General features: G+C 47.5%; 1 protein-coding gene and 1 pseudogene across 1 annotated transcript in view; one reads left to right on the forward strand and one right to left on the reverse strand.

Moving 5' to 3' along the window:
- Positions 1-9,773, reverse strand: part of PRKAR2B (protein kinase cAMP-dependent type II regulatory subunit beta) — a 106,693-nt gene extending 96,920 nt beyond the window's left edge. Inside the window, exon 1 of the mRNA XM_066591938.1 lies at positions 9,024-9,773. Coding sequence (XP_066448035.1) covers positions 9,024-9,279 — 256 coding nt within the window. The 5' untranslated portion in view covers positions 9,280-9,773. The remainder of the gene's footprint in view (positions 1-9,023) is intronic.
- A 2,347-nt stretch (positions 9,774-12,120) lies between these two features.
- LOC136610045 (UDP-N-acetylglucosamine transferase subunit ALG13 pseudogene) overlaps positions 12,121-14,433 on the forward strand; it is a 28,867-nt pseudogene continuing 26,554 nt past the window's right edge.

The following is a 14,433-nucleotide window of genomic DNA, read 5'->3' on the forward strand; positions in this document are numbered from 1 at the left end:
CAAAGTGAAGCAAAAATTCGGTGTTACCTTTATTCTGTGGCTCAGTATGATTATGGCCGTCCAAATTGATATAGTTTTTTTGTTGTACTACTTTTAAAAACTAAAATATAATTTTTAAAAAACAAAAGAATACTTTGTCACCATCCTCTGATCACCATAACGTTTAGATTTTTCCATACATGAAGACTCATTTTTTGCAGGATGATCTGTAGTTTCTAGTGGTACTATTTCAGTGTGCATGTGACTTTTTGGTTGCTTTTATTAAATTTTATCTTAAATTTTATCTTAAAGCAACGAATACAGGTTTCGTTTGGTCATGGGCTACACCCATGTTTGTGTCTGGAGACCTAGGGGTGTCCAGACACAAAATCCTGCCTTCACTGTGGAGCGGCACACTGTCCCCACTGCTGGTGTGATGGTCTACTGGGCCATTGCATATGACAGTTGGTCACCCCTAGTAGTGGTAGGAGGGACAATGACAGCTCATGGCAGGGCTTCCAAGCTTCCATGCTCAGCTGCACACAACAAGGGGGTCACAGGAATGTGCACCGACATTGTTACACTTCCATGGCCTGCTCCATTACGAGATTTATCACCAATAGAACGTGTATGGAACCATCTGGGACGACAACTTTGACAGCCTACGAGTTTGCACGATCTAGAGGCTCAGTTACAGCAAATGTGAACCTATACCACAGGATACCATACAGAACCTGTTTACCTACATGGCCACCTGTATCACATCTGGTATCCAAGCTAGAGGCAGTACAACAGGGTACTAGAGCCTCCATGCCTGCCCATATCACATCTTGTATCCAAGCTAGAGGCGGTACAACAGGGTACTAGAGCCTCCATGCCCCCCGTATCACATCTTGTATCCAAGCTAGAGGCGGTACAACAAAGTACAAGAGCCTCCATGCCCGCCTGTATCACATCTTGTATCCAAGCTAGAGGCGGTACAACAGGGTACTAGAGCTTCCCATCAAGGGGTCAGTTTTCCACAATAAATAGCTCTGATATTATAATCATTTACATCAACTTTACAATCACAAATCTCATTTGATTATGAAAACTCCTTCTAGGGTATGTTTTGGTCTTTTTAACAATCAGTGTAAGTTTTTTTTTTCCTAAACTTTAACACATTTTTTTGTCCCTCCAGGGAACTTAAAGATGTGATCACTCGATCACTGGTATACTATACTGCACTACTTATGTAGTGCGGTGTGGTGTACTTATGACAGCTCAGCAGTCAGGCCTTGTCGAAGGCTAGTATGCCTGGCAGATAGAGGCCTTGATCAGGCCATTGGCTGCCATAGAGACGGATCAGCACCCAGAGATCATATTGCAGGGTGCCAATGGCTCCCCCTGTTACCCGCTTACATGTTCTTATTGCTATTGAGCATGCTATGTAAGGGGTTAAACCAGTCTCTCTGCTCCCAGTCATTAGAGCAGGAGCCGGACTGTCAGTAGACAGCAGAGCCCCATGTCTTGCCAACATGGGACTCCAATGCCAGCCTTAGACTAGCCTGGCATGTTTTTACTTATTTACACCTTAGTAACCGCGTATCTTATACAATTGGTCATTAAGAGGTTAAATTAAATGGTTAAGGACTGCAATCAGAGTTTTTACTGATCGCAGCCATTATGATTGTATATCAGTTGTCAAAGACACCAACACCCGCTGTGTATGCAGTAGGCTCAGTTCTCAAGCCCGCATCACAAAAAACCCTTGCACATCTGCTGTACATATATGGAGGATATCATCACAGGGGGTAAATAATGATAGAGGTATAATAAGTTTCAGGAGCGGAAGTGTTTTATTAGGAAGTTATAAACTAGTGCAAGGGGGCACAATCTGAGATTACTCGGGGGAAAAAAAATCAGAAGCAACATCGGCAAATATTATCCTACTGAAGGAGTAGTAGACACTTGGAACAGACTCCCAGCAGACGTGGCTGGAAAATCACCAATAAATCAAGCTACTTGGGACAAGCATACATCTCTCCTAAGTGATAACTAACAGAAGAGGACACCAGATGGACCACGTGGATTTTTCAGCTGTTGGTTTTCTGCTGCTATGATAATTTCCGTGTTATGTCTGCAAGAAGTCTAATTATGAAGAATGGCGTAACGTATATGTGCTATGCAAGGCGTGCGGCGCTTTTTACTGTACTTTCTTGCAAGTAGGACTGCTCACATCAATGCAGTCCCGGGATCGCAATGTTTGGGTAGGCGGGCCAGCGAGCTTAGTCCCATATGTTTTAGATTTTCCATGTGAAATCATGCATTTCAGCGCGCGCTTTAGTGCAAACAGAGTCCTTTGTTGCGCAATTTTGCACCAAAAGCTTTTTTTCACAGCATGCGGGGAAAAAAAACAACACACTGCATACTATGATTCAGTGCATACTTGTATACAACGCTGTCGCCAGTCAGTCTGTAATCCAGGACAAACGCTGCCGCCAGTCAGTCCGTGGTCTGGAGTCAACGCCGCCGCCAGTCAGTCCGTAGTCTGGAGTCAACGCCACCGCCAGTCAGTCCGTGGTCTGGAGTCAACGCCGCCGCCAGTCAGTCCGTGGTCTGGAGTCAACGCCACTGCCAGTCAGTCCGTGGTCTGGAGTCAACGCCGCCGCCAGTCAGTCCGTGGTCTGGAGTCAACGCCACCGCCAGTCAGTCCGTGGTCTGGAGTTAACGCTGCCGCCAGTCAGTCCGTGGTCTGGAGTCAACGCCGCCGCCAGTCAGTCCGTGGTCTGGAGTCAACGCCGCCGCCAGTCAGTCCGTGGTCTGGAGTCAACGCCGCCGCCAGTCAGTCCGTGGTCTAGAGTCAACGCCGCCGCCAGTCAGTCCGTGGTCTGGAGTCAACGCTGCTGCCAATCAGTCCGTGGCCCAGAGTCAACGCTGCCGCCAGTCAGTCTGTGGTCTGGTGTCAACGCTGCCGCCAGTCAGTCCGTGGCCAGGTGTCAACGCTGCCGCCAGCCAGTCCGTGGTCTGGTGTCAACGCTGCCGCCAGTCAGTCCGTGGTCTGGAGTCAACTCTGCCGCCAGTCAGTCCGTGGTCTGGTGTCAACGCTGCCGCCAGTCAGTCCGTGGTCTGGAGTCAACGCTGCCGCCAGTCAGTCCGTAGTCTGGAGTAAATGCTGCCGCCAGTCAGTCCGTGGTCTGGTGTCAACGCTGCCGCCAGTCAGTCCGTGGTCTGGTGTCAACGCTGCCGCCAGTCAGTCCGTAGTCTGGAGTAAATGCTGCCGCCAGTCAGTCTGTGGTCTGGAGTCAACGCTGCCGCCAGTCAGTCTGTGGTCTGGAGTCAACGCTGCCGCCAGTCAGTCCATAGTCTGGAGTAAATGCTGCCGCCAGTCAGTTCATAGTCTGGAGTAAACGCTGCTGCCGGTCACTCTGTAGTCTACAGTACCCGCTGACGTTAGTCAGTTCAGAGTCTAGGGTGAACGTTGTTGATGATCAATGTTGTTTTTGTCAGCATAATAATTTAGCTCCTACATTCTTCAATTTAGGACCCAAATGTGCCCAAGCGTTGTTTTCAGTCTGGATTACCGCAATATACACATTGTGATGTCTGTTGCACCACATACTCCCATATATTTTAATATATACACTGCAATTGACAACATACCACAAATTGCTATATACTACGTATACTCGTATAAGTATACTGTAATGGTCAATATACCAAATACTCCTATATACTATAACACTGATAAACAAAGATTTTGCTACTGGGAGTAAAACATGTTATTTACAGGAAATCGAGTGAGCTGAATCCGAATCTGAAGTCAAAATTCGCCTGGGACGTCAAGATCTTAAGTTATAGGTCAACTACAGTCTGGCAGCAGCTTGGTAGATTGGCACACGTACTGATGAATGGTAACATAATTGCTGCACCATTGCCTGCATCATGCCTTCCAGCACCTCGTTTGCAAAACCACCTGGCAGCAGTGGGTTCCTGCAGCATCCGGGCACATCTGAGAATGTCGGTAGGCTGATGGCAGCAGTTGCTATTAAATATGAGATAGGCCAAGCGCAAGCTTATAGTTGACAATACATTTTTTTTTATATAGCTAGTATGTCTGTTTTAGGTTGCCTACACACGGCCAGGTTGGATTCAGCATGCGGGATCCCACAGCATAATCCGACCCTGTGCCCAGCCGGCGTCCCCAGCGTACCTGTCTGATGGTCTTCTAATCTGTACTGCAGATGGCCCGACCGTCGCGCTGGCGCACATGCGTTGTACTGATTATGTCGCGCCGTCGCTAGGCGATGACGGAGATTCCGCAACCTTTCCGCAATAATGATTGCAGAAAGGTCACAGGGCGGATGGCTTTCATTGACTTCAATGGAAGCCGCACAGAATCGCAGCATGCTGCAATTGCTTATCTGCGAGCGGAAAATTGAAATCGATTTCCACTCATGTAGAGGAAATCGCGTTTTGCCACAGCATGCTATGGGCAGTATTGGCTGCGGAATCCAGAGGCAGACACGCACACTGGATTCAGAAAATCAGTTTCTCGTGTTTGTATGAACAGCCAATGATACCGTGTATAACTTCAGAACCCGACGTCCTGGGCAAAATCTGACTACAGGTTTGGACTCTGCACACTCGGTTTATTATTGGACACATGAAATACCCCAAGTAGCAAAAATTATTATTCCTGTGATCCAGTGTAATACTTCAGAAAGGTCACTATACTATATACACCCACAGTATAATAGGTACTGGTGTATATTGATGCCACCGGAATCTAGGGGTTTGACAGGGCTTGCATGTAGCAACGCCCTTGTCACACCCTTAGCTCCCGATATGGTGAAGAATGGAAGGTCCTAGCACCGTGTGTATTGTTTTAGTGCCTGATCTGGAGGGTTAGTTTTCCTATTAGGCTTATTTTATGTAAGCCTAATAGGAAAATAAACCCTTACACTAACCCTCCAGACCAAGCACTAAAGCAATAGGCACTCAGCAGTGCTCCCTCAGTGGTCCGTGGTGGCAGTTTGTTGCAGCCGCTGTTGTGTCTCTCTGCTCCGTTCGGCCCTGCTAATGCCCCGGTCACTGACTGTTAAGCAGCGCTGTCACTGTGCCTGAGCTGCCGATGCCGCCGCCGCTCACAGTGTTCGCGCTGTCCTCCTGGCGTCATGGATTAAACTGAACGCCACTCCCAGCATCGCCGCACTGCACTGCTCCGCCGGCGCTCCGTGGCTCAGCGATTCTCTGTATTGCTGCTGTCCCCAACCGGGTCACAAATGGCATTTTGGGCATTAAGCACGCCCCCAGCCAATCAGAAGCTGGGGGCGTGAAAAACTTTTTTGACAGCTGTATTATGTCGCCACGCCTTACATCCGGTGGCGACATAATACACCAGTACCAGTATAATATATACCTTGCTCTGGCCAATGTAGTACATATTCCAATGCATTATAATAGAGGAAGTGGGCTACTTGCCTTCTAGAGGTTATGATAGTCTCTAGTTTCGACACCCTCAAATCATGTTGGTATGTTGTATAGAAGCACATAATGTGGCAACATTTTCACATATAAACCCCATCCTAGTCCCGAAACACATCCAAAAACACGCCACCAGAACCAGCCCTAATGTAATCTCAAACAATAGTGTGTTCCGGGATTCTGGTTTTGCAGATCCGGTTGCTATAATGACAAGCAGACGGCAGCACCGGGGGAGGGGGGGGGGGCGAGAGTCCTGACGCACGTGAGCCCACGTTCAATGCAGTAGGAACAATGTAGCAGATGTGCCAGAAGTGCGGCATACATGCCGATGTGCGCTTCCTCAATCTTTTGTCATCCTGGCGGCCAGACTAAGGTACTTCTTATACTGCGCGGCAGAGACCCCGGAGAGAGCGGTTCCCTGACCAGCTAACACTGAGATGAGACGCACGGGGCTTGGACAGGCGCCCAGATGATCCTTCCTAAAAGTGTATGTCCATATGTGTGACTTAAATTTCAAAGGCCTATCCTTCAGATAGGACATCAATAACAAATTGGTGGGGAACCGACTCCTAGCACCCATGGAAATCATGGAATCAAGCAATGAACGCTTTCCATAGGATAACTATGGAAAGCACAGCCCAGCGTACATGAGCAGAAAATCGAGCTGATTTTCCGCTCGCATATGAAAAACGCGACATGCCGCGATTTTCCACGATGAACCTATCATAATGATAGGTTCATCGTGGAAAATCGGGGTGACATAATGCTCCCCTGTGGCGGCTCCCATGGTGGAAATCTGCGAAGGTATATCGCACCGCCCGTGGACAGCCGACCTTACTAGAAGGTGCTGGTCATTTATCCATTATCCCTTTCACACTCAGTGGGTGTTTGTGTTATGCATGCGGCTAGTTTGGGTTGTTTTCCCCACATTCCCTGAAGATGGTCTGGACACCTGATCTCCTTGTCTGCATGATTTGGGGGCCCCTGTTCCCTTTTATCAGGTGCAGCCTCCAGACATCTGATGTCCTGTATGTTGTCAGGTGGGTGATATCTGGCGCTATGTTCCTTTTATGTCAGACTGGTATCTGACGCCCTTTCCCCTTTCTCTGTGTGTGGACACTTGCACCAGCTCCTGGTTATCTTTGCATGCATGATGCTAATAGTGGGGTTTCCATCTGTCTGTGAGGTGCAGACTTTTTGTGTGAACAGGGTCCTGTTCAGTGTATGTCTGTAGGTGTGGGCTATACTAGGTGTGAACAATGTCCTGTTCAGTGTGGTGTTCCCTTTATGTGGCAGACCTCGGGTGTGATCAGTGACTTATTCAGTGTCTGTTTACAGGTGTTCAGACATTGGGTGTGAACAAGGTCTTGGTCTGTGTCTGTATGCATATGTTGTATTCCCCTGTGTCTGTAGGGGAGCAAGAGGTCTGCTGTGTTATTTCCCTTGTCTTGTGCTCCTGCCTGCTACCAGGATTCTAGGGCAAGACATTGGCCTCTCGGTTCCAGCGTGGGGCATCCCTATTGGGACGATCGCCCGCTAGTAGGTAGAGTTCTCTTTTTGTGGTTTTCGTTATCTTGTTAGAGTAGGGACCTACAAGACAATGAGGACCACTAACGTGGGCTTGTGAGCTTATATCTTCTGGCAAAATACAACCAATACCTCGTACATACGTATTAGCAATTCCATCTGCCTATGTGTTTAGATTATTCGTAAGTATTGGGCCTCTGGTGTTGTTGTAGGTCTTATGTCCCTGTCTTCCCTGTTCTTGTTTGCACGTTCAGTTTATTTTGGTGCGTCCACTTGTGTGAGCCTATGCCTTTATTTACATTGCATTAGTGTAGGTTGCTGCTTCTACGACCTGCACAGACGTAGCAATTAGAGATCTGTGGGCCCTCAGGCATCACTGCATTAAAAACAGGCATGATTCTGTGATGCAAATCACTGCATGGGCTCAGGAATAATTCAAGAAGTCATTGTCTGTGAACACAGTTCGCTGTGCAATCCACAAATGCAAGTTAAACCTGTATCATGCAAAGAAGAAGCCATGTATCAACACAATGCAGAAATGCCAACGTCTTCTATGGGCCAAAGTTCATTAAAAATGGACTGAGGCAAAATAGAAGACTGTTCTGTGTTCAGATGAATCAGAATTTCAAATTCTTTTTGGAAACCAAGGACGCCGTGTCCTGTGGACTCAGGAGGAGCAGGGACAATCCAGCTTGTTATCAGCACACAGTTTAAAAGCCTACATCTCTGATGGTATGGGATTACATTAGTGCAATCTTACACATCTTGAAAGGTACTATCAAATCTTACACATCTTGAAAGGTACTATCAATGCTGAGCAGTATATAGTGGTTTTAGAACAGCTTGTGCTCCCCTCCATATTATATCTCTTCCAAGGAAGACCTTGCATATTTCAGCAAGATAATGCTAAACCACATACTGCATCCATCACAACAACATGGCTTCACAGAAGAATCTGGGGGCTGAACTGGTCGTTTGCAGTCCAGGCCTTTCACCAATAGGAAACATTTGGCGCATTATGAAACGCAAAATCCAACATGGAAGACCCAGGACTGACGAGCAAATAGAATCCTACATGAGAAAAGAACAGAGCATTCCTCTCCCAAAACTCCAGTAACTGGTCTCCTCACATCCCAGACGTTTACAGGCTGTTGCAGACAGAAGAGGGAATGATACATAATGGTAGACATGGGCCTGGCCCAACTTTCTGGGGATGCCTTGCATCCATCAATTTCAAAGTGAGATATTTTTTTATGAAATAGAGAAATGTCTGATATGTGTTCTATTATGAATGAAATATGGTAATATGAGATTTCCAAAATCACAGCATTCTTTTTTCTATTTATTTACATTTCACACTGCGCCCCAACTTTTTTACAATTGGGTATGTACTGTAAATTCATTTTAAGGAACTTGAATCCAAATAGCCTTCCATCTAGATCCAAGCTTCCCCCTGGTGATCTGCGGGCTGATGTGGAAGCAGATGATTCTGATGGACTGCGGATTACAGGCGGCTCATTCATTAATTCCTTGTATAAAACATAATACAAACTGCTGAAGACCACACAAATGATACATACAAACACATATTAGTGCAGGTCCATATCAGCGGTCTGGGCTGGTATATGTAGGCAGAGATTTAACTGTAGGGGAAATCAGAGCGGACTGCACATTCCTATACATTGGGCCACCACCAAGAAACTGGAATGAATGGGCAGCATATGCCACTGCATACCTATATAGCGGTATATATTAGCGGTCTCATCAGGGGTATACGGAGCGAATGCTTCCCATGTGTGCCTATATAGCGGTATATGTGAGAGATCTCTGTCAGGGCTATACGGAGGGAACTCTCCCCAATGTGTGCCTATATAGAGGTATACATCAGAGGTATATGGAGGGAAAATCTTGCCTCCAACAATAGGCTGAAATGCAGTGTGCACGGAGCCTTATTACATCAAGCACACATATGTAGCATACACAGATATATATATATATATATATACACACACACATACACATACACCATATCCCTCATTACTGACGCTCACCAACAAATTCCTCGTCGTCGTCCTCCTCGTCTCCATTCTCGGAGTCCGTCTGCATGGGCTCCTCAGCAAAGTTGACCCCCTTGGGATGCCTGTAGTCGGTGCCATAGCTGAGGGCAGCCCCCGGGCTCTGGGACTCCTTCAGCTGGGTGAAGTACTGCAGGGCGAACTCCAGCAGGTCCTCCGGCTGCTTCCTCAGCACCTCCACCGTAAAGCTCTGCAGCAGCTCCGTCAGCCCCTCGGGGATTTCTATACTCATCCCTGGGGCGCCGCTCAGGTGCGGACTGGAGGGGGGAGTGATGGATAACACCGCAGATATGGATGATGGGGGTGATTAGCGCTGCGGGGGGAATCTATAGGCGGCTGCACAATGGCAGCTCGTCCAGGTGGTCGGTGAGCCACGAAGAGAGGGGACAGCCGCCGCCGCGATGGATCCCCTCCAGGCTGCAGCTTCTAGCTGGCGGCATACACCCGGCGAGGAGCCCGCTGGTGGCTGCAGATGCTGGGGAGCAGCACTGGATGACCGAACTTCCAGCACGGACAAGCAGGCCCGAGGCTAGGGGCAGCAATCCGCGGGGGGCAGAGGTCCTCAGCACGACCTTTCCGTCACATACTTCCCGGGAGTCACAGGAAATCCACGGGAGGCGACGAGCAGCAGTAGTGATGAGCGGCCGCCCGCACCATGGAGATAATCCCGGCCGCGGTCACCGCACACAGCCCAGTGAGGACGGGTACAGCATCCTCCGCCTACCGCAGTCACCGCCGGATTGTGTCAGCCAAAGAGGAGCCCGCAGCTACATGTGACCCTGGAAACCATGGCAACCAGCTATCTAGTGGTGGCCTGGACTCCACGGCAGCCGGGCCGCGGCGGGGCGCTCTGTGGCTGGCTGGTCCCGCAGCTGGACAGCACCACGTCCATACAGGGGGCGCCCTGTCCGTTGGTCTGTACGGCCGGCATTGCAGGTGGCTCTGGCCTTGTTCACACTGTGATCTGCCGCAGAGTCACACCAACCCCTCATCACATGGACCCTACTGCTGCGTCCATGCTGCAGTGTGCGCCGTACGGTTTTACCGCGCACAGACACTTAATCGCCGCCGTAGGGAAAAGAGAAGTGATGGCGATTAGACGTCTGTGATTAAAAAAGCTTGTATTCTAAAAGGCGTCTTCACACGACCGTATTTGCGCAATTTTGTGCTAATATAACATTATACACGAGCAATGTCAATGGATTCGTTCTCATGAGCAGGTTTTGCGCACATATTTCATGCGCCCACAAAAAAATAGGCCTTGCAATATTCCTCTGTGTATTGCGCAGCAAAGGCCCCCATAGAAGTCTATGAGAGGTGCGCAAAAACGCAAAGGGATGCGTGAAACACTTGTCAAAACTGCGGGGAAAAGAACACATCTGGACCTCATTAGGCTAAATAAATGATCTATTGATCCACGGAAGGGGCGTGTCACGCGTGTGAATTGGTCCTGCGTGCGCAAACAGTACAGAAGTATATGCAGACAAGCACACTAAGTGACCTCGTTCAAAACGCAAATATGTTGCACTGAGGCGAGTGTTTTTGCGCATACGCTCGCATGAAGCCGCCCTAAATCTGGTTTCAAATGAGCGTATGGAAATCCGTAGTACCGATGTGTCCCACATGACGTTACAACCGCCCGTCATCCGTATTTTCCTCCGTATATTGCTTCTCTGATGGTCATGCTACGTTCTCAGATAACAGCCTTAAAAACTACGGCCATTGCATAGCTGCATAGACTTCCATCAGCTTCTTATCACGGCCCCCGAAACACAGACCAAATACGGAACTAAAGCATGCGGGTCTGAATGCGCCCCAAGGCCGGCTCACAGTGTGCCTCTCTGTAAGGGCTTCGACAGACAAACGTGATACGCTATACGCTCGCTGCTGTGCAATTTAATTTTTTACACAGTGAACAAGTGTATTTAGCGCTCGTGCCTGCGCAAATATGGAGTGTACTTGCGCAGGTACCGCTCGTTTACATGGGCGGGGGAATCACCCTGCCTTGATTTAAAAGGCTAATTTTCCTAACGAGGTGACAGTGAGCATGGGTGTGCACTGCATTTAGCGCATACCTTTGGGGCAGATGTGCGTGTTTGCGCACCTCTTACAGACTTCTATGGGGCTCTTTGCTGCACAAACAAGATAGGGCAGAACCTATTTTCTTGCATTTGCGAAAACCACAGGCACAAAAAAAAGATGAAAATGATCAATTTCAAATCAATGGTTTCTGTTATGCGTGCAGGAATTTCCCGCACACATAATCACAGTGTATCACATAGTAGTGCCTTATGCTGCCCGCGAGTAGTGCCTTATACCTGCCCGCTCGTTTCTAAAGATTCGGCTGCCGGCGCGGGTGAGAGGTGAGTTGCGGCGGTAAGCAGGGGGGAGAGAGTGAGAGAGAGATCTCCCCTCCGTTCCTCCCCGCTCTCCCCCGCCGGCAGTTGAATCTTTAGAGACGAGCGGGCAGGTACTCAAATAAGGCACTACTCGCTCGAGTAGTTTGCTTTAGTGAGTATGCCCGCTCATCTCTAATAGGCAACAAAAACTTCCAGTATGACCCCTGCCTAAAGGCCCATCTAGACACAACGATTATCGCTCAAAAGATGTCTTTTGAGCGATAATCGTTGTGTTCCTTTAAGCATAAGGTGATTGCTCAAATGTTCAGCGATCACTTTGCGCTCTGAGCGGGTTATACAGGTGGCTTCATATTGTCTTGCACAGCTAATAGGCATTGCATTCACTTGCTGCAGTCAGCAGAGTTCAAGTGAGAGCGACAATCCCGCACATTTCTATATCTTCTACATTTTTGCCTTTGCGATAAAATGTAAGGCAAAAAAGAAGAGAAATCATTTACAGGAAGAAGCAGATAAGATCGAGGAGATACCTGAAGAACAGAAGAATGGTGAGGATGAAAGTCAAGAGAAGCAAAGTCAGTCTAAGAAACCAAAAAAGAAATGGTTCTTTGTGCCTGTAAAAAGCCTGGGCGAGGATCATTGGATGTATGAGGTGATGCACCTCCATCCAGAAAGATGAAAGGCACAAAGAACTCTCAGGACCCAGCGGAATCAACATGGCAGACAGCAAAGGTAGGACATCCTGTGACCTCTTATATAATGCAATATAATATAATACCACGCATTGCCTGAAGATGGTCTGGACACCCGATTCCCCTATTTGCATGTTCTTTAGGCCCCCACTCCATTACCCTTCTGTCATGTGTAGTTCTACACATCGAATATCCTCTACACTGTCAGATGGGTGATGTCTGACGCTCTTCCCTTTATGTGTGTGAGTGTGGACATTTAAACTATGTCTTGTTTTGTTGTTTATATGCAAGCATGAAGTTCTGTGAGGGATTCTCCTGTGCCTTCAGGTATGGATGCTTAAGCTACGTCGATGTATGTACTGTATGCAAGCATGAGGTTCTGGGTGGGATTCCCCTATGTCTTTAGGTTGTGGATGTTTAAACTATATCCTATTTCAGTGTATGTATGCAAGCATGAAGTTCTGGGTGGGATTCCCCTGTGTCTTTAGGTCATAGATGTTTCAACTATATCCTGTTTTGGTGTATGCATGCAAGCAAGAGGTTCTGGGTGGGATTCTACTATGTCCGTAGGTGTACATGTTTAAGCTATGTCCTGCTTCAGTGTTGTATGCAAGCATGAGGTTCTGGGTGGGATTCTCCTATGTTTGTAGGTGTACATGTTTAAGCTATGTCCTGTCTTGGTGTATGTATGCAAGCATAAGGGTTCTGGGTAGGATTCTCCTATGTCCATAGGTGTGCAGACGTCTGGTGTGAGTTGTGTTCTGCGTTGGAATTCCCTGTGTCTGTAGACATACCGGTTGTATGTTATTTCCCATGTTGGTGTTCCTGTCTGTTCCTATCTAGGGTGATAGATCTATCTACACTCCCTAGGTTTCTGCATGGAGTCATCCTTATTGGGACGATAACCCCACTTGTAGGGAGGGTTCTTTTTCCTGCGTTTAGCTGTCTTGTTAGAGTAGGGGCTTAAAAGTCAACGAGGACCCTTGACGTGTGTTTGTGAGCTTATGTACTAACTAATACCTTGTACTTATTTGCATTTCCATCTGTTTGTTGTGTTCATATTATTTGTAAGTATCTGGCCACCTGGTGTTGGTGTAGGGTCTATGTCCCTGTTTTTCCTGCACATGAACGTAACACTAGACCTCATTTCGAAAAACAGCACAAGTGAAGCCAAGGCTTGAAGAGCGGAATCACCATCATCGGCTCCTTTCTAGTCATTGTATGATAAGAACATCTTTCATTCATTAATAAAATATTTAAGAATCTCTAGAGAATTTGTCTTCATTCCTCCCACTTACAGTACGAGATGTTTGGTTGAAATCGGTACCAGGAAGAGTTACAATAAGAGGTAGAGAGGCAGCGGGTCTATTGTATGGGAGGATTATTTCACTAATGATTTTTTAAGACCACGTTGTAGGATATTTAAGGAGCTTGAGTATCAGTGACCTGCAAACACTTATCTGCAGTAATCAGGTCTTGGGTTTGAATCAGACTTATGGCATCTGCATGGAGTTTTCTACTACACTCTACTGCTACTGTACTACACTCCATAAATAATGCTAGTAATTAGCTTGGAGAAAGGAAAAGTAGATAATAAGCCCCATTCACAGTCAGCGTTATATTAATAGTGGACACACAGAGTCCTGGCAGATTATAACAAGCACAGCATTTCTTGTTGCACACTTTGATGTTGACTAAAATCCACTTGTGTTAGATGCAGATTATAAAGAAGCTCCCAGAAAAATCTTCACCTTTGGTCCGTTTATAATTGACATCAGGTAAGTAGATTTGCACTTAAAGGGATTCTGTCATCAGAATTTTACATTAGAAGCTGCCACTGCATCGCTGTCAGGCCCGTGTAACACTCACTAGACATAAGTGTGTTAAAAAAGATGAATGTCAGTTCAAAACTTAGTTGCATTTTCTGGAGTTCTGTATGCTAATGACCCTTCTCGAGTCACGGCGGCTGACGAAGCCCCGATTAACGGCGTCCTGTCCTTTTTTCAAGCCCCCTCTACGCCTTGGTTGCCTCAGCTGGGAATGGAAATGTGCACTGAGGTTGAAGTGCGTATATCTCGGCTTCAGTAGCACATTGCTCCTGAGCCTGAAGCCGAGCTCAATTGTACTCTGACGAACTCGGCTTCCAGCGTATGCACAATGTTCACACCTTAATCTCAGTACGCACTTCACTTCCGGCTATGGCTGCAGGATGCAGCTAGGCTGTCTTCACACAGGGCGGATTTGCAGTGGAAATTCTGTCCGGAATTTCGCCGCTGCAAATCTGCCTGCAGCTGCTAATCCCAGGATTAGCCAGCCATGTGGACAAGGTTTCTCAGA

Source organism: Eleutherodactylus coqui, chromosome 2 (genome assembly GCF_035609145.1).
Source record: "Eleutherodactylus coqui strain aEleCoq1 chromosome 2, aEleCoq1.hap1, whole genome shotgun sequence".
In the NCBI taxonomy this organism is placed as follows: domain Eukaryota; kingdom Metazoa; phylum Chordata; class Amphibia; order Anura; family Eleutherodactylidae; genus Eleutherodactylus; species Eleutherodactylus coqui.